Here is a 27,864-nt window from a genome sequence, read left to right on the forward strand (position 1 = left end):
GTGAGCCACATTCTAAAATGTTGTCATTCAGCAACATTTTAAATGCCTTTGAGCTACAGCATGGATGTTGAACTCCCAACTCCCATCAACCGCAACCGCTGGTCTTGCTGGCTGGGTGAGATGGGGAGTTTTGAGTCCAAAAACATCCAGAGGGCGCCAGGTGTATCAAACCCCTGAACCATAAAGTAGGAAAATACGAAGTAGAGCATGATTTCCATCATATGAGAACCCAAACAGCGGCAGAGTTTGAAACAGTGCCTCACCAGAGCAGAGTTTGTTTTCAAAGGAAGAAAGGAAACAATCATGTTTATAGAGAACTGCATTTATTTGTTTACAGCCAGTCTAAAAAGTTAAACATTCACCGTGTGCAAAATACAAATTTCCATGTGATTGTTTTATTTATTTATTTTAGAAAAAAAAGAAAACACCCTAATAAAAATGTTCAGTTAAATTTCAGAGGCAAAAAAATAAATAAATCAAAAGTTTGAAATGAGTAGAAGAGGGACAGAATCCTCATTGGCATTGTTTAAGAAATGAAGGCTCTGCAACAGAAAAAAGAATAAAGTATAGCAAGAAACAGAGACAGAGACTTTGCCATCAGAAATCCCATTGATGAAACATGCAGGGAAAGTTTAAGTTAGTCACAGCAAACAAGAATCATGCTGTTAAGAAATGTAGATACTCTTTCACAACCTTTCATTTGGGTGGTGGTGAGAAGTGAAATTTAGAAAACAAGATCCATCAGTTCTCTAAATGAATTTTCCCCCAGTGCTTTAAGAGCAGAATCTACTACTTAAGTACTAGATATATCATATTTTTCTGAACAGGAGAAGCATCTCCCTTAGTCCTACTGTACTAGTTGCTTTCCTGCAATAGTAATGTGATTATGCAAGAGAAAGCTTTCCCATAAAGGGGAAAAAATGCCTTTTCTAAGAATGACTCAAAATAATTGTATGGTCCAGCATAGGAGAGAGGAAGAACGTAGTATTTTAAGAACATATTGGAGTATCAGCACATTATTGTCAGAAATGGCAAACCCTGCATTTTTTTTTTCATTCTTTTAAAATGGCTACATGCTCAAGTGTCTAAATAGTCACCCTTTTTCACAGGGTGTTGGGGCTCTGAGAATGATGTCACAGGCATTGTCCCAATGACAACACAACAACAAATTTATCACGTGTAGATCTGGGATTGGTTGGAGCTTCTCTGGCAGAACTATCTCACCTCAAGACACTGATGGCTGGGCACTGCCTTTGCTATAAGCAAGTCGGTGAGGTCAGTGAAGAGTGAAAATTTTCCTCCATCTCCTTTCTTGACACAGGAGTTTTAGCAGCCATTACCTTGCTTGGCCAAATTCTTAGCATGTCTAAGACATGGCTGGTAACTTCTTGCTATTTGCAAAGCTACTCTTGGCTAATCATAGAAGTTTAACCAGGCAGCAGAGTCAATGGCATGGGTGCACCCTAAGAAAAATACATACATGTGGCGGCCATTTCAGGCACGTCCAAATGATGCCCAATTGCCAACATGCGGGTCCTTTTGGACCTGGAAGAATGGAGGCAGAACATTATGGGGGCATGGCAAAATGGGCCAGGGCGCATTTATGCCTGCTCCGCTGACACATGTGGGGGCCAAGAATGGAACCCCCACTCAATGCCTGTACTGCATTAGCATGGAAGTGGTTTGAATGGTATATTTCAACAAATGCACCAGCATGGCACAATAACATTATCCTGGTGATACAGCAACATTCTTCTTACTATTAAGATTTATTTATACCTCTCCTTCTTCTATGACGGGACTCAAGGTGGCTTACAGATATTACAGGTAACCTTGCATTTGCAGTTTGATGTTAGAAACAATTAAGGATTCACACTTTAAAGTTTTGTTTTGAAACACTTAGGATTCTGAAATGTCTTACTTGCTTATCAAATGAATACATTTATTACCTACGCACATCTAAATTACTTTTGGTTCTGAGCCTTTAAAAGTAGTCTGTAAAGCTAGAATATAATTTACTATTCTCTTCCAGTATTTACTATAGTTAGAACTATAGTTTAGTGAGATTCCCAGCAGACACAAATCCTTCCTTGCGCACTTAATCTTTTTCTACTGCAAATGGAAAATAGCTTTAATAAAACCTATTTACGAGTCCATTTATGAAACTTTAAAAAAAATCCACCCAACATACATGCAGATAGATGAGAGAAATTATGGGGAAAGGGATAAAAATAAACCATATGGTTTTTCGAATTGTCAACTACAAGGCAGGTTAAATGATAATGCAGAACCTTTTCTTTTAGTTACCACATAAACTACTTCAAATGGCCTTTGTAACATTGGCAGAAAATATTAGGGATTAGTCACCACACTCGAAAAACGATAGCAAAACTGCACAATCATCTTACAGCAGAAATGGTTCAGCCAATGAGAGGATGTAGCACTGGAATGTTGAAATGAACTAAAGACAAGGTAAGAGATTGGGAAAGAAGATAGTCAAAACTAGCTAACAATAAAGCCTTTGAAAGAAAAAGATTGCTAGACACAATCTGACATTGCAAAGTAGAGGAAAGTATGCCGAAATGAAATTGCCCGCCTTCATTGATAAAAAGAAGAATATTTAACAACCATTATCAGCTACATTTCAAGTATCAAATATATAGCAGTTACAGAATACCCTTTGTTATTTCAAATCTCTATTTGAAAATGAGTGTGACTCTGAACCATCGCCTTGACATAAAGTAAACATGACTCAATTTATCTGAGCAAGACTTTGGACACACATTGACCACCTATGGAGCCCCCTTTGTTTTCCAAACCCATCTTCAAAGCTGCATTGCTTCTAGGTTAATATGCAGCTGACTCATAAGCACCAAAGTGATCAAACAACACATGGGTTTGGGTGGACATGTGATCTTCACGACACCAAACACTGCACCAAGAAAACTGTGGCCTCCTGAAGTGGTGAAGTGCATGACCCAGAAATTTTGATTATCCAAGTTTTTTTTAATGACCAAAAGTGAATGGATAAATAAGGCAGAATTGTCTACCACCAATGTGATACCCCTTCCGAGTTCATTGATAGTTTTAAAACACTAGTGCAAGTTACTGTACAAATAACTAAGCAGTTATATGGTACACTCTTGTCAAAATCTGATTTGCTCGAGATATTGCTGATCTTAGGTTTAACTCTAAACCCTTTCAGCTCTTTACAGCAACCCATTACACTGAAAATCATGAAACATCATATATTATAGTTCCTCTACTACAACACTATTCTCAGGGTGTATAAGGCTTTTTTTAACAAAAAAAACCCATTTTCATTAACTGCACAGTTACATTTAGGTAGATTACGCGGTGCCCTCCAGATAATAATAATTTTGTTATTTCTACCCTGTGCACCTGCCTGGGTTGCCCCAGCCACTCTGGGAGGCTTCCAACAAATATAAAAGCATAATAAAACATCAAACATTAAAAACTTAAGATGTCTTATAGTTATTTATCTCTTTGACATCTCATGGGAGGGCGTTCCACAGGGGGAGTGCCACTATCGAGAAGACCCTCTGCCTGGTTCCCTGTAACTTCCCTGTTCCTGTTGTGAACTACAACTCCCATACCCCCCCAGCCAGCATGGCCAATGGTCGGATATGGCAAATGTAATCCACAACATCTGGAGGGCACCATATACTGAAGACACACCTCTTTGCACTGGCCTTTGACACCAGAGACCTGTGTTTTCAGGACTCACCCAGTCTCATGAACGTAATATTTTAACGGTTTTTACTTCTGAATTTTAACTTTGTTGTAACCCACTCTGGGACCTGTAGGTGAAGGGTGGGTAATAAATTTAAGAGTAAGAATCCTGCCTTACATGAACAGATGTCAAGGGGTCTTAAAGGTTGATCTACACTTTAATTAGCATTAAGGATATTAGTGACATTACAACTGAACAGGTAGAGTTGTCTTTTTCAAAAAGTATTACGATTTGGAGACGGAAGCAATCCCCCCTTATTTTCTTTTAGCTCAGAGACTGCTCAGACACTTGAGATGCAATGAAACCAGGAAGTGCTAGGCACTTTGGCTTCCAATTACTTCTGCATCTTGATGTTGCTATAAAGGTGATTGACAAATGTTTGGGTGCATAGGAAACAACTGAAAATCTTGACGTTTTCTCTCCCTGAGTGTTTGTGGTGACACACAAAATGCTGAGTGCTGCACACAGCAGTGAATGAATTGGAATGACTGGCCGCAAGCAGGAAAACAGCATGTGCATGAGTTTTAAAGAGACTTTCTGTGGCTACTCTGTGCCAAATAGCTCACTTTTTAACTAAAAGGAACAAATGACATCATTAAATACAACCATTTCTTTCCTAACCCATCAGGCCTACAAAAATTCTTGCCAGTAAACAAATCCTTAATGGCAGTGCAGTAAGAATGAAAAGCTAAGTGCACAATCCTATAACCACTTACCTGGGAGAAAAGCCCCATTGAATTCAGCAAGGCTTACTTCAAAATAGACATGCAAAGGACTGCACTATAAATAAGAACGACTGCAGCCCGAAACTTCTTTACTTCCCAATTCATTTAAACTGAGCTTATGTACTTTCAAGTTAAGTGTGCTTAGTATTAAACCTTAAAAGTTTCACTCCACAAATGGGACCTTCTTCCATGTTAGTCTGATTAGGATTGAGGTGTAAAATGGAATGACAGATGGGGGGGATGGGACCGACCCCATCAATACAATGTACCAAGTGACTCTTTTGAAAGCATGAAATTTAAAGTCAGGGCTTTTCATGAAGGCAAATGTATATATTTAATGGCAAGTAGGTATCCATCCATTTTTGTCATTCCCCGATGCGAATAAAACCCAGGCAATTGATAATCCACAGAAAGACAATGTAGCTTTCCGTCAATGAAAACCAAAATGGTTGCTGTGTTTTTTTGTTTTTTTTTATAAACAAAACTAGCAGCTGTTACCTGCAGGATGCCAAGCACCTACAAGCAAGGCCTTGCAATCATGCAGTGGAACTTTGTTTCTTTTTTACAGACGTTTCCCACACTGCATCAAACTGCATTAAAAAGTAATGAACTCATCAAAATATTGTCAAGTAGTAAACAAGAGTGTCAGAAACCTCATTGTATACACTTGCCATGCTAAACTCTACTTAGAAATAAATGTTGCAAAGTGTTTATAATACTAATTTCTTAGCATACCCTGTCTCTGAAGTAGCAAAAATGTAAGATCGCGGATACACAGAGAAAGGTCAACCATAGGTTTATTGCCAAGTTAGATCATTGACCTATCTGGTTCAGTACTGCCTACATAATGTCTCTCTAGTGTTTCAGGAAGAAGTCTCCCTTAGCCTAGCTGTAGATGCCAGAGGATTGAACCAGGACATTCTGTATGCAAAACATGCCGTCTACGATTGTGCTACAATGACCTCAGAGTGGGAAGTTGTAATAAACCCTGGCAAAAAGATATTGTTCTTGGATCGTAAGTACCAAGTAGTTATATACCACATATATCTCCTGTAAACCTTCATAATGGCAAAACAGATTCAAAATCTTGTTTTAGTCAAGTATGGCTTTAAAGTATGTGACTATTTGAACTACTGGGGATAACTCTGAGTGCATGTTGGCACCCAGTACTCATTCATTCAAATCTCCCAGAGTTGCATCCTAAGTTCTTTGGGTCTTGCTAACACTTGAAAACATTTCGTAAGTGTATCATGAAGTGGATACCAGAATATCTCAAATATTGTGTATTAATTTCACATATTAATATCGGTAATTCTAACATATCTAAAATTGTCAGGGGCATTGGGGGGGAGGGAGGAAGGGGGCTTATAAACACAAAATTTATGCCTCATCAATATTAGCTGTAAGTCATCTCTCATGGTATATACTATGACATACCTCACAATTTGGAGAAATAAATATAGGCAAGTGTTCTGTTTTTCTCTGAACTAATTGTAATTAACTAATGTCTAACATTTGCTCTTTGAATTTATTCATAAAAGTAACAGGAAATGCCCAGTGTTTACAGAGTATACCAAAGAGAAGTCAATGAAAATATATGGGCCAGTAATACATATTTTTTCACTTAAAAAAAATTCTACACATGTGAACAAACTCGCAGCCCCATAGCAGAGTTAAAGCAATAGGGGCAAGGGTGGAAACGAAGTATGTGCCATATTCAGTTTTCAAAAAGACAGACAGCTTTTGCTGTTGGCCTAGAAATGTCTGAAAGGACCGTCTTTCACAGTCTTTAAAATAAGGATAATAAAACGTAAACCCAGAGGAATATCTGGTCACAACTAGAAATTGAACCAGTTTTTTTTTTAACCTATAAAAACATCCTTCATATATTTTCCATGGTTTGGAAATGTGTCTGGACACTGACCTTCATGATCCAAAAGAAGTTTGAAATGATCTAAAGAATTGCACCATGGTTATCAAGTAGAGCTTTGGGCTCATTTAAAGCACATACTAAATTGAAATGTCTTTGCTTGTGCGTACACATGTAATCAGAGAAGGCTGTTAGTTTTGGAAATCTGAAAGGCACGACCCAAAAAAAAAAAAAAAAAAGATTCAGAAGAACTTTAAACCCTGAAGAATTTTTTCACCAGTTCAAGCATGTTCTCAAAGGACAGCTCCGCATCCCGGTAAATATGGCCAAGTAACTCCTGAAGCGCAAAAAAGAATGGCATACTGAAGCTTAGGAGTTCATACAAGTAGGTATAGTTGTATGCATTGTCCCTGAAATGAAGTCTGGCAGCGTGCAGGAAACCATGCATCCAGTTAGAGAGGCGTCTTGGAAGGTCAAGCAGATCCCTTGTCACCTTAAGAGGCCAGCTTAGCGTTTTCCTAAAGAATGAAGGCAGGATACCTGGGGACCGGTCTTCTGAGCTGCCGCCTGCAGTAAAAGCATTTTCTGGGGTGGTTTCTGCAGACATGGGCTCTTCTTGCCGCCACGGTTTTGCTTCCTCCTTTAAAGAGACACTCAGCTTAACATTGTATCATCATCATCATCATCATCTCCCCAAACTTAAGAAAGTTTCTTTCAAGGAACAGCTAGAAAACAAATGGAAACCTAGCAGGTAGCTAACATTATATCATTGCTGCAAACTAAGGAGGACATTGTTCCCAAAGTAGAAATGACTTTCCAATGGAAGTCGATAACAGCAATTTCCACTTGGATTATATGGAAGACATGGTTTGTAATGGGGGGGAAAAAGTTGAGCAGACTTCGTGCGCAGGTTGACACAAGTCTGCAGAAACCAGTTTCCAAAATGACCACTGGCCACGCTCCTGCAGCACCTTCCACATGAACCATGGCATCTACACCCATAAAATGTGTGCCAAACTGTAAGTTTGGGCATGCTTCAATATACCATAACTATATAACAATTCCAGCAGTAGCCAGAATATCTAGAAGCAAAGACATTAAAAAATGAAGCAACAAGCTTTGGGCTACCACCACAAATCATATACCCACACCTCCAGGTTAGTGTCCTCTACAAAGTGACTGTCTGGTACATAAAAGTATCAGACCACTTGGGTTCCACAAGACACTTGAACTGCATGACTTATGCTTATCACTTTCATTCAGATGGAGTTTCTAATTCTTAGCATGCCTTGTCAACTCACTGCCCGGCTTTGGCGGATCAGTGGAACTACACAAACTCTGGACCACCACACATACCTTTTCATGATTCTTTACCATAACTCTTCTTTTTCTGTGCTTGTTATTTGTTTTACACTGTGCAAAATGAAGCTTGCAGTAAAATTTACCTGGAAAACACAAGGACAGGAGGAATGACATTGTTTGCTTTCTCTCTCTACTAATCACTTAATTCCATTTGGAAATGAACAGTGACAGAACCCACAGGTGCTGTGCATACACTTTAATGTGACACAGCCTACTGCAGGGGTAGGCAACTTAAGGCCCGTGGGCCGGATGTGGCCCAATCGCCTTCTCAATCTGACCCACGGATGGTCCGGGAATCAGCATGTTTTTACATGAGTGGAATGTGTCCTTTTATTTAAAATGCATCTCTGGGTTATTTGTGGGGCATAGGAATTTGTTCATTCCTCCCCCCAAACATATATATATATATATATATAGCCCATCACATGGTCTGAGGGACGGTGGACTGGCCCACGGCTGAAAAAGGTTGCTCACCCCTACTGCATCCTTCTTGATTTGGGCTTCAGTGAGAATGTCTTTATATGCTCTAAAGAAAAGTGTGTTTTCTATCTTGCAGCTGCTTAATTTCTATTAACGTATTTCCTTAACTCCCCTGTCAGTTTTATCTCACACAATAAACAGAGGATAACCAAGAAAGCTTCTGCAACTTAACCTGTTTATCTGTAGAACAGGGCACATTCATGCTATATAAGGCATTCAGGCTGAATTTTTGCTTCAATCGAAGTTAAAGCCTTAGTGCTTTCTTTATGCACTGCAGCAAAGTTTTCACAGTGAAGTGTTGTGGTTTATGTGATCGCTCCACACCTATTTCTAGGGTGGCGAGGTGGGGAGAGAAATCATGTGAACCAGATCTCTGTGCTACTGGCAGAGGTCAAGGATGTCATTTACACTAGATGTCATCTGCAAGAATAAGGCAGCAAAAAAAAAAAACAAAAAACAAAAAAAACCCACAATTTGGAAAACATGGGATTTTTGACACCTCTCATTTCCGGATGAGAACTGCCTTCACCATCTGGTTGATTCTAGCATTCGTGAGCACGAAGAGGGCTGAAATATGCCAGTTGCAAATTACACAGCAGAAATCCTAACTGTTGTATCCCACTTCCTAATTACCTTCTTCTGCATCAAAGGCATACGTTGCTAGGCGGAGTGTTGTAGCACATATGGCACATCTGAAGCATTCTCGGTGGAAAAAGCGGCCTTCTGCACTCAGGCGCTCCATGACATACACCCTTTTTTGACAGAAACAGCAAATGTCGCTCCCACCTACTGACTGTGGAAATACTTTCTTCAAAGAACTCTGCAAATAATATTAACAAGTGTTTGTAAGATTTGTACAGCACAGCATACATGTAACAGCTTGATTAAATACCCTACTAGATTATAAAAGAGAGCAGGGAAGATGCACCTGCACCAGCCCAAAGTCAGTTGGATAACAGGTCTTTTGTGGATATGCAATACCACACCGTGCAGGCAGGGTTAAGTTAAGTTTTTATTACATCCTTATTGCAAAAACAGGAGGGGTAGAAAGCAACTAGCAGGTCTCAATACACGGCTGGTTGGTATTTGTTTCACTTGACAGCCAACAAGTTGTGCATGCCTCCCTCAACATGCAAGGAAAACTCCAAACACCATGTGGAACACATAAAAGAAATAGTGCTAACATGGCAGCCACATTCCAGGATCCATGGGGAATGCTTTTGGGGTGCTGCACTATGTAGAGCATGGGGAAGTCAATCTAATGTACTCGTTCCTAATCTTTGAAACTTCCTTGTAAGTATGGGCATGATTTACAGGGATTTTCTAATGACTTCAACACAGAATGGGTGTTATCCAACAGCAAAACCTCCATTGATCTTAGTGGGGCTGGACTGCAGCCAATGTGCGCTGATCTTATAGAAGGGATAGGGAACATGTACCCACACGCAGCTGGACTTCCAACTCCTATCACCCCTGACTATTAGACTTGCTGGCCGGGACTGAGTTCATCAATACTGGGAGGGTCACAAGTTCTCCATCCCTGTCTTACACTGGTTTTCACAATTTTATTATAACCCATGCTAAATGTGAACATTGTTATCCACACCCAACCACACACTTAGGTTCTCTGTAAATGTATGCATAACATTTGGTTCCACCCATTCATGTATATTTAAGTGAATAAACACATACATGTTTTAGAATGTGAATGGCTTCCACCCTCTAATAAAATAGCACCTGTGGTCTATTATGGGAACATTTAAGAAAACAGAAAGAAGGGGGAAAGGGAGAAGAAAAGGCACACCAAAATATAGACAGATTGAAGTCAGTGAATTTCCAAGTAGCTCTTTGTCCTATGATTAAGCAGTGAAAATAATGTTGAAAATTGTCTTTTTATAAATATTAAGGTTTACTGCACAAATTACTTGTTTTGGGACACTGTTTATCTCTATCTGAATTTTGTTTGATGTGTATGTTGAAGCAAGCTAAATACCAGCAACATACAAGAGAAATCTTAAAAATAAATAAACTCAGAATCCATCTGATTGATAGCTTAAAAAGTCTTTGAAAACAAATAGACTATGAACAGAATACATTTTCAGGCCAACACACACAGGAAATCCTACTTGTGCAGTTGACCTCTGTTTGCACAAATGGGGGGGGGGTTCCCTTTCTCTCCTCCCCTTGCACACCACCGTGCCTCCTAAATCTGTTACAGAAGGTTGGGAACTATCCAGAATCGATGTGGGTGCAAGGATGTGGGGAGAAGAGGAAGGCAGAACACAGGATCTCACTCACTCCCCACAATAGCTTTTCTTACTACGCTGAGGACACACTACATGCACCAGTACTTTTCTGTGATACCTGACAGGTTTGAGCAGTAGAAGACAAAGCTTGAGAGGTAGGAGAAGAAGGGAAAGCAGCAGCTGCACCACCATCCAAAGATTCACTCTGAATGCAACAAAACGTTCCAATAAGTTTGATGCAACAATTTAAGAAGGGGAAAAATGCATAAGCTTCAACAGCAGCATTTATGAATACTAGCCAGCATCTAGTGAGTGAGTCCCTGGATGTGTGCACATGGACTTAAACACAACCAGTGGGACTGGTTCTTTTTTTGTTCTGAGAGGCAGTCTCCCTCCCCAGACATGGAAAACTGATGTTTAAACACACACCCATGCCCAGGCACCTTCGGGTCCCAGACTTTGCTTGAAAAACCACTCCAGATTAATCATGGGCCCTTATAAACTGCATAGCTTTATTACACTTAACCAAAGCCTATGCTGTGCTTAAGCTACAAGCAATAAATGCATGAACATGTGCATCTTCGCCATAACACATGTGGCAAAGTGTGGGTGCACACACACACACACACACACACACACACACCTGAAAAGGTATAAGGACATGCCCAGAAATGTCACTCTTAAAAATGCACTGCGGGTAAAGTAAGAAATAAACTTGGCACAAATTCAAGTATTTGTGGGTTTAAACCTTACCGGCTGCAAAGCGTTGGACAATGGACTGGGCCTGTGATCATTCATGTACAGATTGACAAGAACTTCTGCCACGGCCCCTATTCCACGTGACACTTTCCCTACAGTCATCTACCATCCAGCAAAGAAGCGGAGGGAGAAAGGAGAGAGAAAAGATGGGAGGCATAGAAAGAATTTGAGAATACAGTTTAAGAAAAAAGAAACAAGACAACAGACAAGACACATAACAAAGCAGTGTTAAGTGAGCTTGAAGTTTTGAAAGGGACACAGGCAGCTAGAAGAGCTGTGAGCAATTTCATGCACTATAAAGCACAATTCTCCCCAATTCTGCCCCACCACCTATGCTTTCTGTTTAGCAATGCAAAAATTCTGTTCTAAAATTGTTAGCAAACGATAATGTCTTCAATTAGTTCTCCACAAATACTTATGGAAATCGAACAAAGCATGTGGAAACAGATCCAGGCTTGTACGAATGAGCAGGGATGGAGCAGGGAACAGCAAAATCTTGTTTGATTACCGGTACTTTTTCATCCACAGATGATCATTTTCCTTTGTAATAATTACGGCACAAAACATACTATGTTGTTGACAGAAATAAATACTAACAAAAGAAGGTTTTTGAGAACAGAACAGACAATAGTATGCTAATTACTGTTGAGTTTGGACTTTTATTGTATCATCTGAATTCTTGTTAATTTCTCTTGTGAATAAGGTATAAGTAAAGCTTCTAATTGCACCTGACTTCTGAATGCCACATGCCCATGTACAAAATGGGATTTTTTTCAGATTTTGGCAGTACCAAACCAATGTTGTAAATTTGCTAGATGTTTCCATACTTTAAAAAAGAAGCTTGTAAAGTATTATCCTGAATGAAATCTGCAAGGAAAGTCATATAAGGCAAGATCTTTCTGAATATGCTTAAGCAAGTATTTAAAAGACATGCACGATTAAACAAGGATGGGCAACACCAGTCGATTTCTACCCTTTGATGTCAATTAGCTGCCCCACCCATTAAATGTCATCAATCATGAAGGCAGCTGGTAGAGCAACATGACCTCATTTGCTGCCTGTGAAAACTAAAACTTGGTTTTTAGTCTGTGTAGAAGCAGTCTTTACAAAGGCTAGATAAACCTGAACGGGTAAGCCAAGAGAAATAAATGGCAAGAAACAAATAGGCAAACTGGCTTTCTACAAAAATAATATGCCGACTTTCCTAGTTAACATATACTCTGTACGTATGCAATTATTATTATTTGAAAAAAAAAGAACATGGTTATCCCTGTGGTAGAGGCTGCCAGAGGGAAGAGGAGGCAGGAAAGCCAACTTCTAGAAGTCTCCTTCCGCATGCTTCTCTTTTCTCTGGATTCAACCCAATACAAATTAGGTACAAGATACCGTGTTTCTGGTCTGTTTAAAACAGGCAAAATTCCCGTGAGATTATGTCAAGTGTGAAGATTGTACTGGGCAAGATAAGATGGGAGGGAAAGGCAATGGGAAAAATGAAGCCAAGGAAGCTGGTTGTTACGTTTCTAGGAAACAAGCAAAAATAGAAGTAGTAAGCAAACATGAGTAAAGGAAAGGCAATTGGTTATCATGTAAGGTTTTTCATCCGGCTCTCCAAAGTTCTCACATCAGGTACCACCCAAAGGGAAACTTGACTTGATAGCATGGAAATACTTTGCTTACTCATAAAACTGCTAAGAATTAATCTTGTATAATAAGGTAAAAGATTTAGGGTTAGATTAAATGGGGTTTGGGGGGGGGAATCCCTGTGGCTCTGGTTTTAAAATGAGATTGCTAAAGAGGGCAAACAGGGTGGACAAACACTGACTGACATATTCTATTTGTTGAGAGAATAAGCCTTTGCATAAAGTAAAAAGATGGCCAAGTACAGGTGATGTGTTGTCACAGACACAAAATAGCTAGAGCTCCTTCTGGAAGGGTGAATGTCTGGAGGAGAAGTCATCCAGGTTGCCTGTGTTTAAGAGATAACAGACTGGAAGTTATGGAACAGTTTCTGAAAGAGGCAGAGGGAGACAGAAACCTGACTTGCTCTCTAGAAGAATCCAAAGCTATGCGGTGCTGGCTCTGTTGGATGGGTCATTTTGTCAACTTTCCATCTTATGCTCAGCCAATACAAATGTGTAAATAAAACATGTCGCAGAAACACTTAAGTCTCCAGTCACCTTCTTTCCAAGGAAACTTAACCCAAGATATATGCTGGGGAAACTGACACCTCTCACTGCTCAGAGATTGAAGACGGGACACAGATTAGGATTTATAATTATCAGTGGAAGGCCTCGTGCTCAGAGGAGGGTTTCTACACAGATCCTTCCCTTTCCAGTAACAGCAACTACAAGCCATTTTAAAAAATGGATTACCGGTAATAAAATCTAAGTCATCCTGTAGCAGAATTTGGGTTACTTTCAAATCTTGGTTCATTGCTAATCAAGGTGAAATATGGATTACTTTAAAAGTGACCAATTTATCCTTCTGTTCATTTGTTGATGCTTTGGGTTTTAGGACTACATGAGCAGCATTTCAAACCTCAACTGCATGGGTTATTTCCGCCTGCCTACTTTTGAATGCAAAATGAAAATGCTGCATTTGACAGAAGCAACAGACCAAAAATAAAAATAGGGTCCCTTCTCAAGAGTGGCAAGACCATACTAATGATTTAGGCCAGAAGACTAAAGATATTGCAGCTTTACTTCAGATAAAGCCTCAGAAAATTCCTAGTTTAAGTGAAATATCTTATAAGCCAGAGGTTTTGGTTTAGCATTAATACATGGTTTTTACAGGGCTGTTCCAAAGGAACCAGCAAATACACAAAAGGATTCGGGTAATTTGCCAAAATAAACAATTCAAACTGGGATTTAAAGGCAAGGCTGGAGACAGCACCTCTGAGCATGTGCAAAGTTTAATTCCATCAAACACCTTGGAGTAAGGAGTAGGCATTCCAAACTAGCTTAGTTCCCACAAACATTTGATAAACCAACTGCTACAGTACCTCACACTCTGAAAAGTACAAACCAGCTCCTTTAATTTCTTACTTGGTTCTTAAGCCATTCTTGCCTGTTTCATGAAGCAGTATTGGAGGTTTGATTGGAAAATTAAAGTAAAACTGCATGGGAGTCTTGGTAATAGCCAGAACATGTGAACTCAGGATGCAGGGCTTTGGAAAACATGTCATTAGGCCACCAATAGCAGATACTGTTTGATTGTAGGGGCTGGGAACAAATACTACTTGTCAGCCCTATAGTTCAGGACCTAGTTCCACATTTTTAATTTTTAAAAATTAAAAACCATATTGAACAAAAGAAGCAGCCTTAGTTCTGATATTTCAAAAGAAAGAGTGAAACTGGAATTGGCGTAATTCCCTGTTGGCCATGAATTACTGTCACTTATTTATTTTTGCTACCATGCCAATTAACAAGCTCAGACCTTATTCAAGTGAAATGCTGCATGAACACACAGAGACAGAATCACAGCCTCTGAGCAAAGCTAGGTCTCATGAGTCAAAGCCAACCTTGCGTAATTTTTAGTGCCAACATGAATCCGACATGGAAACCTGTTAAGGAATACCTTTTTAGAATGAACAGCAGGGGAAGCGGAGTCAGTGGATGATGGAGAAGAAGCAGCTGAATCATGAGATGAAAGGCAAGAGGGAGATGGGAGTTGAGAGTGGGAGAGACCTTTAGTAGGAGGAAGTTTATTCTGTACAGAGCAGAAAGAGGAAAGTTATCCCAGATGGTTTTCATATTAATGAGTGCTAAAATTATGGCACTGCCACCACCATGCACTAAAATTACTGAAGAAAAAACTGCAGTCCGAGACTACAGTTAGACTTAAACAGAACTAACAATATTAGAATGTGGACTAATGTCTCATTTGCTCCTCAGTTTTCTATTTCTGTTTGGTGAAATAAAACAAAAGGGTTATTGGCCACGAACGAGCCTTTCCCCCCCCTTAAATAGGACGAAAACCAACATTCTCTCTCTCTCTCTCTCTCTCTCACACACACACACACACACAATCTATTTTTCTGCACCTGCAACAGTAAACACAAGTATTCACCTTTGGGATGTCGACATAGCCAAACATTGAGGCAAGATGAGAGGCTTTTTCTTTAATGCTCTTTTTATGAAATTCTCTATTTGCTATGGACTGAGCTCTCTTCTGCAGCCATAAGGGAGAGAAAGGAAACAGAAGAAAGAATTTGGTTACATAGAAAAGGAAGAAATAGTGCTAATCAGAAAAATGGTTAGTTGTGGGGGGAGGGGCGGGGAGTAGCTAATTTGTGAAGAGGCAGGCAGGACAGAAAACAGAATGCTAGCAGTGAGAAGAAAAAAAGGGGACAGACTTCAGTGTTGGAGTGTGTATATATACTGTGTATATAATTTTAATAAATCTGTGTACCACCCATCATCTGACAAACACAGGGAAGTTCACAATATAAAAATACAAAATGAGAACAAAAATATATAAGAAAGCAAAAACAAACAAACAAACCAATAATCCACCTCCTACAAACACATTAAAAATATCATAGAATGTTAATCAGCCAAAGGCTTGGTTATACAGAAACATTTTTGCCTGGTGACTAAAGATATGTAGTGAAGGTGCCAGGCGGGCCTCCCTGGGGAGAGCATTTCACAAATGGGAAGCCACCTCAGAAAAGGCCCGTTCTCATGCTGCCAGCCTCCAGACTTTTTGTGGAGAAGGCAGGTGTAGAAGGGCCTCAGCTGATGACTGCAAGGTCTGAGTCAGTTCATATGGGAAGAGGTGGTCCTTAAGACACTGTTGTCCTGAGACATTTAAAGCTTTCTAGGTCAAAACCTGAATTGGGCCTGGAAGCTAACTGGCAGCCAGTGCAGTTGGGCCAGGGTTGGTAGAATATTCTCAAACCATCTTGCCCCAGTGAGCAACCAGGTCGCTGAATTCTGCACCAGCTGACATTTCTGAACCAACTTCTGAAGCTGTGTTTCCCAGCTTGTTTCCTTGTCCTAAGCTCTGGGATATACTAGGGAGACACAAAGTGGGTTTCACAAAGTGGGAGATGGCACTCAGGGGCAATCGTGTCAACATCCTGAGCAATTTAGATGTTCCAGAGGTCAGCCAGGGCTTTGACAGGAGTGCCAGTCATATCAGCTGGAAAATCCACCAGCCTCCCAGGGTGGACCATCCTAATAGGTCCCCACCCCCCTATAGGCAAAGGTGCTGGAAGCTTAAATCTCGACAGGAAGTGATCTGACCTTGACAAGGGACTGATGTCAATATCCCCCACTTTCAGATCACCTTCTTCCAACTCAGTTGAAAAAACAAGGTACAGAGTGTAGCCTGCCACATGCATTGGGCTGGTGACATGTTGCACATTCCATCAGGTTGAGAACCAGGTCAGCTACCAGCTTTGCCCTCTCTCCACCCCAGTTGCTTGGGCAGGCTGCCCACATGTCTGTAATCTGTAAAGGGGCGCAATCACACTTACTCATTTATATGTCCATTTCCCCCACCCAGCCCCTTTATTTTAAGACAGGGGAAACGTTTTTTGTTTTTTGTTTTTTATTTGCAAAACTGTTCTGGGGATTATAGGGAGTTGTCTTGGTGATATTATGCGTCTACTCCCACTTTCTATGGACTTGTGTTATAAGATGCCTTGAGTGCCATCTGACGAAAATGTGGAATTTAAAAATAATTCAATACATAAAATGAGCAAATAAATATACTTTCAGCACTTACAAAATTGCCAGTGACTTTCATCAACAGTTTTAGCTGGACACTCGCAAAACTCCCCTTACCCCAGAGCTCAACTCTAGAATGAGAAGGGCATGTTTGTACTGAACACTGTAAGGAGGCTTCCAACCAGTACTCAGCAAATATTACCCGGCAAATAAATGTGGTAAGTAGGTGGCATGCTTGAAAGATTTATATGGTAGGAACCCAAACAATATTGCCCACATTTTCACTGCTCAAATTTGTCCTGGAGATGATCAGCGGTTCTGCTAAAAGAGAAGGAAGGAAACAGGGAAGGGAGGGAGGGTGGGAAAGGGGAAAAAGAAGAAGAACGTGCCATCACCTGTTTATATTTTTCCTCCACATGCTGAAGGCGTTGAAGCACACCAGACAGGGCAAATGCAGCAGGACAGGAAGACGCAAGGGATTCTGAAAGCCTGGACTCCAGCTCTGCCCGTTCTATGTGTCTCAAATGCCTGGTCATTGGATGAGGACCAGGCAAAGACTGTACGGGCTCCCTGGCCGTGTGTTCAGACCTAGCTACCGCCTGAAACTGGGAAATACTTGAAATGAAAAGAGGGATCTTTCTTCCATCAAAGCACATTCTGCAAATAAAACTGCATGTGCCATAGTCAGAGTGCAGCAATACAAACAGGCATCTCATGCATAGGAATATTCCTTTTATGAAGCAGTGGTGCATAAAACTCATGCAGTTATCAGTGGACTGTAGCTTGACAGAGTAGACTCAAGTCTTATCAGCTTGGAAGTTCAGCGGCCCCTTGAGTTCTACACATTATTATTATTATTATTATTATTATTATTATTATTATTATTATTACAGAGAATAAGCCAGGAGTCCCTAAGTCCCTGATTAAAACCTCATTTCAGCCATTAACTTATTGGGTGGCCCAAAGCAGGCCCCTCTCTCTCAGCCACATCAGGGAAATAATATTGGCATCCACATAGAGTTGTTGCAAGGATCATTGAGAAAATGTTTATGAAATGCTTTAAGCATCCCCAGTATTCAATAAATACCAAGTATTATTGGAAGCCTCAGTGAAGTCTCATGACGATCTGATTATTATATTTTGATTTTATCCTATTATGAGGCTGTGTCAGAAAGCTGCCTTGAGTTCACTAAGTGAACAAGGCAGGATATCTCAATATATATTCAGAAAAGACAAACCACTGTATAATCCACTAATTTTTATACTGCAACCAATAGGCAACAAACTACCAATTATTTAAATGCAGAAGTCCATCTCCAGCTGGAGAGTTACAAGAAAAAGTACTCTTATATGCCACAGGGTATTCTGTATTTGGGGAAGGGAATGTGACAGGGGACCAGGGGTTGTCTTCCAGTTCTAAGACTTGCAAAAAATTTCCAGTACAGAGAATAAAACAATAGACCTGTTAGGTCATTCCTATACTAGTATCGCCATAGAGTCTCCTCTGTTTAGTGAATATGCCAGAGAAGAGATAAGAACATAAAACTTTCAGCAATAGTAGCTCACAACACAGCTGCCCATGCTTAAGTTTATAAGCCTGCCTCTAGAGAGTGCACAAGTACATAGGTGGGGGAGTGGAAAGAATCTAAAATTCACAACTGATTAGCAGTTCAAAATGCCCATGTTGGCTTAGCTGAACTAGTCCTTCTTCCTCAGAAGTGGAGAATTTGGGAATCAAGCTTGCATTCTCTAGCAGGCCATATTGGTTTGTGGCATATGCCAAGCCCAGAATGCAATTCAAAAGCAGGAGGCTCTGAAGCAAGCGGAAATGCATGGGAAACTCTTCAGACAGCTGTAACCGCAAGACACTCTTTCAGGGGATATGGGAAACTAGGATAACTGTGTTTATTTCTAAACATTTCCCAAAGGTGTGCTCTAGATCTTTTATTGGTTTCTGAGTCAACTAACCATACCAAAGACATCCCTTGGAACAAAACCTTTAATTGCCTAAGTATTATAACAGACAGCATGCTTCAAAATATGCCACACCAAACTTTCCTTTGCCCAGGCTTTAGAAACCAACACATGCTATCATTTACAATTTATATTACCTATGTGTTGGGCTCTGCCTTGTTAGGAGCTATGGCGTTTTGCTATTATATTATTTGTTATACTATTGCTACAACTGGAGCACATCGTCTCCTGCCTTTGTCCAATGGCAAAACTGCCACAAGTCTTCTACTTTAAAAAGGCAAGGTAAACTATGATCCAGTGTGAAGTGCAGTGCAGCACAGCAACAGTGGAAACCATATCAACCCATACACCAACATGCTAAGGTGGTTGTGTGAACCAGGCCTTTCATTAAAGTCTAAAGATGGCGGCAAAGCCCCATGCAATCTCAACTCATTTCATTCTTCACATTCTCCTATCAAATAGCAGTCTTAAAAGGGCAGCTAAGCATCTCTATGCTCCTGCTGTTTCTCACTGATGTTACCCACCATGCTTTGCAGCCATAATGTTAGAAAGAACTGACACGTCACTCCCTAGTGAATTCCTACCTGACTTTTTGGTGGAGGTGGCAGGTTACAGGTTGGCTCCTTGGGTTTAGCAAAGCGAGGATTTACAGGAGGGTCAGAAGAAAGGTGCAAAGTAGGCTTATCTACTAGATCCTTAAATGTAAAAAGCAGAACAGTTCAAGGAGATAAAGGAATATCTTATGAAGACTAGGAACAGGATTGAAAGACAGTATGAGGCAGAAGAAATGAGAAAACACATTTGAAGGCTAATAAAGGTGCTTTGGTAGGGTTCCTGCAAGACACATTCGTAATTTGTTACCATGCCACAGTTTGTACTTTTGACACCCACAGATGTTACAGTACATGAAATGCACAATTTAATGTGACTATTTAAAGAGCAAGCTACAGGCAAACTAGATGTTGCACACATGAGTGCAAATCGGAGATGATCTCATTATTTTCAAGTCATCTTTGTGCCACAAATTACTTATGTTGTATGTGGTGGGTGGTGGGTTTCTAAACATGTTCTTTGGCTTGTATGCTCTGTGGACTTACTAGGAAGGCAGATCTGAAGTGCGAATATTACCTGAACAATAACTAAATAAATAATAACCCCACAAGGTTCGTCTATGTAGCCCACATTGATTTTGTATAGCTATCACTCCAAAATCTAGCAAGGGTCTAAAGATTCAGGATCTGGTCTGTTGCGTGATCAGCTTGAGTCAGAGCCAATTCAAAAGATCAGATCTGAGCCCTGGGAGACCAATACCACTTTAGCTAATGGGGCATCCTGCTGCCACCACGCTGCCGGAGCATGATTTCTGTTCTCATCCTGAAGCAAAGTTCTTAACTCGAGGTACTATTTCTGGGTTACTGGACTCTGTAACCTAAAATGCCTGTAACCCAAGGTACCACTGTATTATTAAATAAATTTACCCTAACATCCAGTTATCAGCCAGTGACTTGGACATTACCAATAATATCAGACTTTCTAGTGTCTAAAGTGACTCCATGTGCATTTCACTCCAACAGAGCTACTCATTTTGGCCCTTTGGTCATTCCACCCAAATACAGGAAATGCAAAATTGATGTTTCTTTTCCTCCCACATCTTGCAATTCCCATAACTACCTGTAGGCAGTCTTCCCTGCCTGCCCCGCCTATGATCATTCTAGCCATTTCCTATGCATGTGGACACTCTGAAGCTTAAATGGAACTCCACTGCCCAGAAGAACTGTTTTTGTGCAAACCCAGGAAAAGCTTTCTCAAAACCACTGACTAGAAATGGTTGTGAATGTTGAGGGATTATCTCCTTATACTCTTAACAACCGTGTAGATATGACATGTGTCCAAAGTATCCAAAGAGCTCCAACTACCAGTTTTCATTTTAAGTATTTCAGGCTTTGGGCTCTAGGCATGTTGCTCCTAACAGCTGATTACTCATGAGAAAGAACTCACACCCATTTCCACAGAAGAATTTTACAATTATTATTTACTCACCTGCCTCCGTAGTGAAGCACTGGGAGCATTTTCTTCAAACTTGGCTAAGAGTTGAGTTGCCATAGACTTCACTTTGTTTTGATTCATTCCTTCTTTCAAGTCCCCTAGCTGGTTACCAGAATTTGTACCTCGATTCAAAGAACCTGAAGACTGCAATGAAACAATTGAAGGAAAAGATATATACTCCACTTCAGAGAGAAGGTTAGGGACAGTCTAATATGGCATCTTGACCAGTACACAGGCCACAGAAGTGTCACTGAATGCATGGAAAGTAAAACCAACTTTAAAATTTAAATAGGGTTTTCAATATTATATTTGAAATGGGGTGACCAAATAGATTTTAAATTCAGATAAAATGAATGTGGGCCTATGGCTGTGTTTGAATCCTCACTCAGCCATGACCTTCACTGGGTGACCTAGGGCCAGTCACTGCCTCTCAGCCTAACCTACCTCACAGGGTTGCTGTAGGGATTAAATGAGAAGAGGGAGGACCATGTATGCCAACTTGAGCTCTTTGGAGAAAAAGGTGGGATAGAAATGCCATTGATTAATCAATCACTCAATCAATCAATGGCATGCATTGAGACACACATGCAAGTAATGGAAAGAAAGCAGAAAGCCTGTGAAAAATGGAAGGTGGCTTTACTTTAAGCCTACATTGTATAAAGACTGCAGCCTGTGGAAACATTCTCTCTCTCTCTCTCTCTCTCTCTATATATATATATATATGTTCATAAGTCAAGCTTCAAAAGAAAGTAGACTGGGGATAATAAGGTGGCATCTGGTCCCATCTCCCACTTTAAAATTTGGGGCCTAGCATGGTTGGTTGGTTTTTACTTTTGATGAAGAAGGTAACTTCCACACACACCCTTGTCTGTGTATGGATCAGAACTTTTTTGGCATGTTTATAATCTATAATATAGATTCTATTTTTAGAGAATAGCGGAGAGAAATTAAAGCGATGCCTGTCAGACATTGCGTCTGTGGGTTGACATCTTCAACAGAAGCCAGGCTGCGAATCCAGCTGCAGCTTCTTCTACCAAAATCATTTAAACAAACAGAAGTCAATTTAATATGGATGCCCGCAAATATGAAAGGAAATATGAAAGGAAGACCTTCTTTTTGTTTTTGTTTTTTACAATTGTTATACATTAAAGACTTGAGGATAATAGATCAGGACACTTGATTTGCCTAAAACTGTTGATCAGTTAAAACCATATACCAATAACAAATTGAACCATGACAATTAGTACTAACCTCTTCAAAATTAATGAGACTTTTACGTCGCCTTTTACTGGTTTCATTTTCTTCTGCCTAAAAACAATTGGAGGAAGCAAAACATATCGTTCACAACGGCATACACACTCAGAATCTATCAGCTTAATAGAGAACGGCAGCTAAAATGAAGACATCCCACAAAACTAAATTCACTGGTCAGTGACAAAATGAATGGGTTGATCAGACCGAGGAATTGAGGTTAGGCACTAGCTTTAATTTAATTACTAAATAACCTTGTAAATGTTTCCACTGACATATGTCTACAGAACTCATTCCAGGCCACTTTCAGTCATCATAAAAATTAGCTGAGGCTTGTTCTGCCATTTCCATAAGCATCTCCCTATCCTCAGCAAAATGTTATCTAGGAGAGGCCAAGCTAGACTTGATGAGGCAGCGATGCTTATTATATGTTGCTTATTCCTGTCTCTCCATTCACATAAAAAGTGGGGTGGATGGGGTCAGATCAGAATCCTCCCCGCCCCTTGCCTAACTATTTTGTTAGCACAGGCACCTTTCCCCCCAGCTGTCTTAAATACCAAAAGTAAACTGAAATGAGAACAGTTGCCTGAAGCCATGGGAAGGCCAGATACTGCAAATGCTTTCATCCATGTGCCCCTTTTAGTATACATGAATGGCCAGACATTAAAACAAACATGGATGCCCAGTTACATTTGATTTTGCCCGAACATATTTGCTCCTTGTGAAACAGGCCTCATTAATAGCTTTAGGCTATCAACTTCCAGAATGGCTACCTAGGGCCAGCACAGCAGCCATAATTTTTTTTTTTAATCGATAAAAATTAGATTATCATTTTCAGGTATCATGAAAGTCAAGTTTGAGCAACAGCACATTCCACTGGGGACAGCTGGAATCTGAGATTTCTCAAGTAGCATTAGGCATGTGTGCAACAAATTCATTGAACTGGTCCTTCAATTCCTCCATATAACTTTAACATGGGCTGATCCTATATACTTGGTGCCTCATTATGAATCAATGCCAAGATAACTCTTATTCATAAACTAATTTTAAACCATTTGCATTCTAGTCTTCAGTAGATTTTAGCCTTGCAAACACCTGGAAAGGATGGTTTTGTTGGGCAGACAAGGTCAGCAACTGAACTGCCTAACTAAGTCAGTATTTCAGTATGGATTCCCAAAAACCAAGGCCAGCACTAGCCACTATACCAGACTGATGAACTAAGAAGTTGGCATTCAGTTTGCGGACAATGGCTAGATATGCCTTCAAGAAACTTATGATAGCATAGCAATCTTGCATGCGCTTCTGTAACACTGAAATAAATGGGGGCATGTGCTGTATTCAGGGTTGCAGCTCAAATGTGCAAAGTGGTTTGCAGTCATTATGTGATCAGCTCCATAAGGCCCTGAATTCACATAACTCCCATAACAATTCCCATTTTACAGATGGAGGAAATAAAAGCTGGGAGAAATACTTTGTCCAAGGCTCATCCGTGGATTAAAGGCTATGCCAGAGGCCTCAGACACATTAGTTTAGACCAAAGCCAAGAGTTCTTTCAAACGAGTCAGAATTACATAACAAATGCTTTCATAATAACCAACGCTTATAGAAGTCTAGACTCCTCAGCTTTCTAATGCTACAAAGCATCTGAGTGTGTTGCTTTAGGCAGGACTTTGGTGGCAAAATGTACTGTAGCAGTAAAGCACACATGACTTTTAAGCACATCATTCAGTTGTGGTAACTGTGCTCAGAGGATTAGAACTCCAGTGCTGCCTGATTCAGGGCCTGCATGGATCTACAGATTTAATTCACAGACATGAGAAATTATCTGCTATACGAACTGGTGAGCAAAACGTTACAGCACCCAACAAACATGTTGTAGGCTCTGGCTTGACTGGTATTATGTTTCAATTTTCTTTTCTTAAAACACACCAAATATTTTTGGCTGGAAAAAAATATGTAACCTGTTCCTGTAAACGTCAAAATCAACCACAGCCTGCAGCCTTGTAATCTGCACTGCTGGCACTGAGCAGGGGCAGAGGGAGAGAGCAAGATCAAAGAAACAAGGGCTTCCTTTTTACATTTCCACTGCTTATAATAAATCATGGTGTAAGGAATCAAGAATGATCTCAACCCTAACTTTTGGGCTGATCCCAAAGAAAGAGAAACGGATGACAGTATGTACTACGTCTTCCAAGTACCGGCTCTCACTAACAAAGCATCGTGTTCAGTGTAAGCATTAGTCTGCCTAACAAGACTAAACACTGCGGTGGCACAGTTTGTTCTGCTGGAGTTTGTACGTTCTCTCCTATGGGACAATAGAACACTTCTTATCTGGAGTCTTGAACAGGAGTCTTTGGTGAAGGGATTTCTGTCTCTCCTTACTGCTCGATATGACTGACATAGGCATTAGAAAATTCAGATCTTTATACAATACAGAAAAGATTTGTTGCTAACAAATGAATAAAAACAAAGAGATAAGCTGCAGTTAGAACAAGTAGAAACATTTCCCCCCTGTGTATAAGAAATGCTGTTAACATTGTGCCATTCTACATTTGATTCTACAGATGCCAGTCTACATTTTTAACAAGTGATAGCCATTTCAATAACAATGGTTAATGAAAAATCAGTGATACTGACAAAATTAAACAACTACTATGTAGTATTCCTGACCATATGCTTCATTTGAACTATTCTACAGTCATGCTTTTTATCAACTTATTGACTATGGGTGCTATTCAACGAAGTCATCCTCAGAATAAGGTAAAGGTAAAGAACCCCTGGACGGTTAAGTCTAGTCAAAGGCAACTAAGGGGTGCGGCGCTCATCTTGCTTCAGGCCAAGGGAGCCAGCATTTGTCTGAAGACAGCTTTCCGGAACATGCGGCCAGCATGACTAAACACAATGGAACACTGTGACGGAAGCCAAAGCACAAGGAAAGTTGTTAGGAGACCCCTAGTACCTGTGCAGGCCTATAATTCCCAGAGTGGTTTAACAATAAATCTCTCTTCCTAGGTAACTATAAGAATTGTAGCTCTGTGAGGCTGATGGGGGGGGGGGTCTCTTAATAACTCTTTGCATCCCTAAACTACAGCTACCAGAATTCTTTGGGGGAAACCATGGCTGTTTAAAGCAGTATCAGAGTGCTTTAAAGGCATTGTGCAAAGATGGTCTTAGTTAGATACCATCCCATGTCATTGTTTTTCTTTCTACTTAATGCCCCTAAGATCTGCAGAGGTTGAAAAAAGACTTCATTAAAAGTGAAGGTTCTCATTTTCCTAGAACTGTACAGTATTAGATTTTGTTGGGATCAAAATGATTACTGGTAGATACATGGATTAGGATACAAATTGCTCTCTGATCCAGCAAAAGCTCTTGTTGTTGGAAGGAAAGGGGAGATTTTCACCAATTCTCCTTTCCCCCTACAAGCTGCATCCATTTCCAACACACAACCCACCAGATAATTTTTTTCAGGGGGTGCAAGTGGCTGTGTGTGGGGGGGGAAATAAACTGACAAAACCCACCTCCAAACTTTCCATTAGTGGGATTGTTTTGTGAGTAAGCGTAAGGGATTTCTGGATCCAACAAACCTTAGTCGATAAAGTTTGACTTAAATTGTAAGGCTCTGAGAAGGATTTTGCTTAATTCTAATCTTTTGCATGTACTTAGGTCTGTTAGGCCCTCTGAATTAATAAATACAATATTATTTACATTTTTATTGTCCAGTTAAGAACACGAAAGCTGGGGGGGGGGTAAATGAAGATGGGTTCAATATGAATTTTTAATTCAGGTTAATATTAATGTCCAGCACTAATATAAACAGGGCACAAGTGTGCAGTGTTGTAACGGCTGAATTGTCCAGGAACAAAAAAGTTGTTAAGTGACACCTTGAAAAATACCCTATCAAGTTTTTAGCAAAACAATCTGCTGGGAGTTTGCTTTAAGAGGGTGTGGTATTCTTTCTCTGCTGGAAAATTTGATTTTTGTCAGTTAGGCTTCTGTTGAGTAAATGTGCCAGCTCTGTTTGCATGGCTGAGCAAAGAAACGCTGTTTCCTAAAAAGGGCATGAGGTAACTGCTTGGTAGCTAAGCGTTCATATGATTTGAGGATGTTATTTATAGAATGGGCAATGTAAGAATGATCTTATACTTAGTTCTGAGTAAATTCTTCCCAGAACAATTTAGTGTGTTTCAGAAGACCCAGCTGAGGTAATTTTAAATGCAGACAAGGATTTTATAAGTTGGCAAAATAATATTTCCTAACCTTTTCCTGCTTCATCCATGACCCTCTTAAAACAACAGAGACATTTTGCCCATTTCTCTTCCAGCATTAAGGTTAAGTCTCAGTTTTGCATTCTGAGATTGCCACAAAAACAGAAAGTAATAAAATTCTAACCCCAAAAAGTGGAAATTAAAGCAAAGGAAAGTGTGCATTTGATTTGATACAATAAAAAAGAATACCCTCACACAAAGATGAAAACAAATTTACTGAATCAGAACATTTTGTTGCATGCTGAAGAAACGTCACATTTGGAATATAAACAATGAAGTTTATCTCACTTGACCCAGTAAATAACCAAGATAATCTCAACTAACTAGATGGACAAATGATCTGGCTCAATATAAGGAAGCTCTCTGTGGCCCCACAGTCCAGTGGGGCAATGTGTGGGGGATAAGTACCAACAGAAAACCAGAAAGGAACTCTGCTGCTACAGAAGCTTTTAGCAAAGGCCACTTCGGCAAAGACACAACCAGTAATGACTGCCCCTAATAAGTAATATCTCTAAAATTTCAAATAACTCCCCTGCCAATTGACCATAATCCCTCCGCCAATTCACCGTCCACAAATGCTGCAGTGAATTTCTAGAGGAAAGTATTCTGCAAACAAGCCTGGGAACTGCTTTGCTGGATCAAACCAAAGGCCAGCTGAGACTGTACTGTACATAATGTCTCCAAATACAGAATTCTGTTTTGGCTATCATAACTAATAGCTCTTTGGTGAACACAATCCTCTATTAATTTGGTTTATAATTGCTTTTTTTAAAAAAAGGACAGAGCTACTGAAGTTATAGGATGCTTACTTTAGGTATTCTCTTCCTCGGAAAAGTTAAATTCATGTAGTTATTAAAGATGAAGTTGGATGATTTTGCTGAACAAAGATCCTTTCTTTCTCCATTTCGCTTGTCCGTAGCACCTGTTCAAACATGGAAAAATAAAGAAATAAATATAAAGTATGCTGTCCAGTAATTGGAACATTCTTATTAGGCTAAGGAATTACTCCTCTTAATAAAGCATGTTTTGAAATTTAACCCCGAAATGCAAAAAGCTCTATTTTACTCAACTATATTTTAAAATAACATCACTGTCTGAGCCAAATAGCACAATCTTATTCCAATGTATCAAATTTTAAATATTATTTAATATTTAATGGGTCTTATTCAAGCCAAGTGTGCCTGAGATTGCACTCATTTGCCTATAAGCCAATCTAAGATTTCCCCACTGTGTCTTCTTTACTAGCAAGCTTCACTGAAATTTGTATTACCTGGCCTGTAAATAGAAGTTTCAGCAGCTTGTAATCTAAGAGATCAAATACTGTTGCCCTAGCTCTTCTCTAGTTCAGATCTTAATCAACATGGAAGATGTCTTCCAGCCTTGCCACTCCCATCACCACTTCCCTTCCCTTAACTGGTGGAATGGAGGAAGATCTTTCTAATGTGGACCATGTGGAA

The 27,864-nt window shown here is 40.0% G+C and overlaps 1 protein-coding gene across 8 annotated transcripts in view; it reads right to left on the minus strand.

The window, feature by feature from the left end:
- Positions 1-304: 304 nt before the first annotated feature.
- The window catches only part of MICAL2 (microtubule associated monooxygenase, calponin and LIM domain containing 2), an 87,074-nt gene continuing 59,514 nt past the window's right edge, over positions 305-27,864 (minus strand). Inside the window, exons 14-27 of one of the 8 annotated variants that reach the window (XM_033152364.1) lie at positions 27,217-27,329; positions 22,140-22,196; positions 20,883-21,032; positions 19,427-19,537; positions 17,264-17,473; positions 15,265-15,366; positions 14,773-14,904; positions 11,191-11,298; positions 10,556-10,642; positions 8,825-9,011; positions 7,706-7,794; positions 6,890-6,989; positions 2,409-2,461; positions 305-542 (exon numbers count right to left, since the gene is read on the minus strand). In XM_033152364.1, the coding sequence (XP_033008255.1) occupies positions 2,421-2,461; positions 6,890-6,989; positions 7,706-7,794; positions 8,825-9,011; positions 10,556-10,642; positions 11,191-11,298; positions 14,773-14,904; positions 15,265-15,366; positions 17,264-17,473; positions 19,427-19,537; positions 20,883-21,032; positions 22,140-22,196; positions 27,217-27,329 (1,487 nt within the window). In that variant the 3' untranslated portion in view covers positions 305-542; positions 2,409-2,420. Of the gene's footprint in view, positions 543-2,408; positions 2,462-5,988; positions 6,990-7,705; positions 7,795-8,824; positions 9,012-10,555; positions 10,643-11,190; positions 11,299-14,772; positions 14,905-15,264; positions 15,367-17,263; positions 17,474-19,426; positions 19,538-20,882; positions 21,033-22,139; positions 22,197-27,216; positions 27,330-27,864 lie in introns of those variants that run through there. The other 7 variants (XM_033152336.1, XM_033152355.1, XM_033152346.1 and 4 more) reach the window with 7 other exon arrangements.

This window comes from Lacerta agilis, chromosome 1 (assembly GCF_009819535.1).
Source record: "Lacerta agilis isolate rLacAgi1 chromosome 1, rLacAgi1.pri, whole genome shotgun sequence".
Lineage (NCBI taxonomy): Eukaryota > Metazoa > Chordata > Lepidosauria > Squamata > Lacertidae > Lacerta > Lacerta agilis.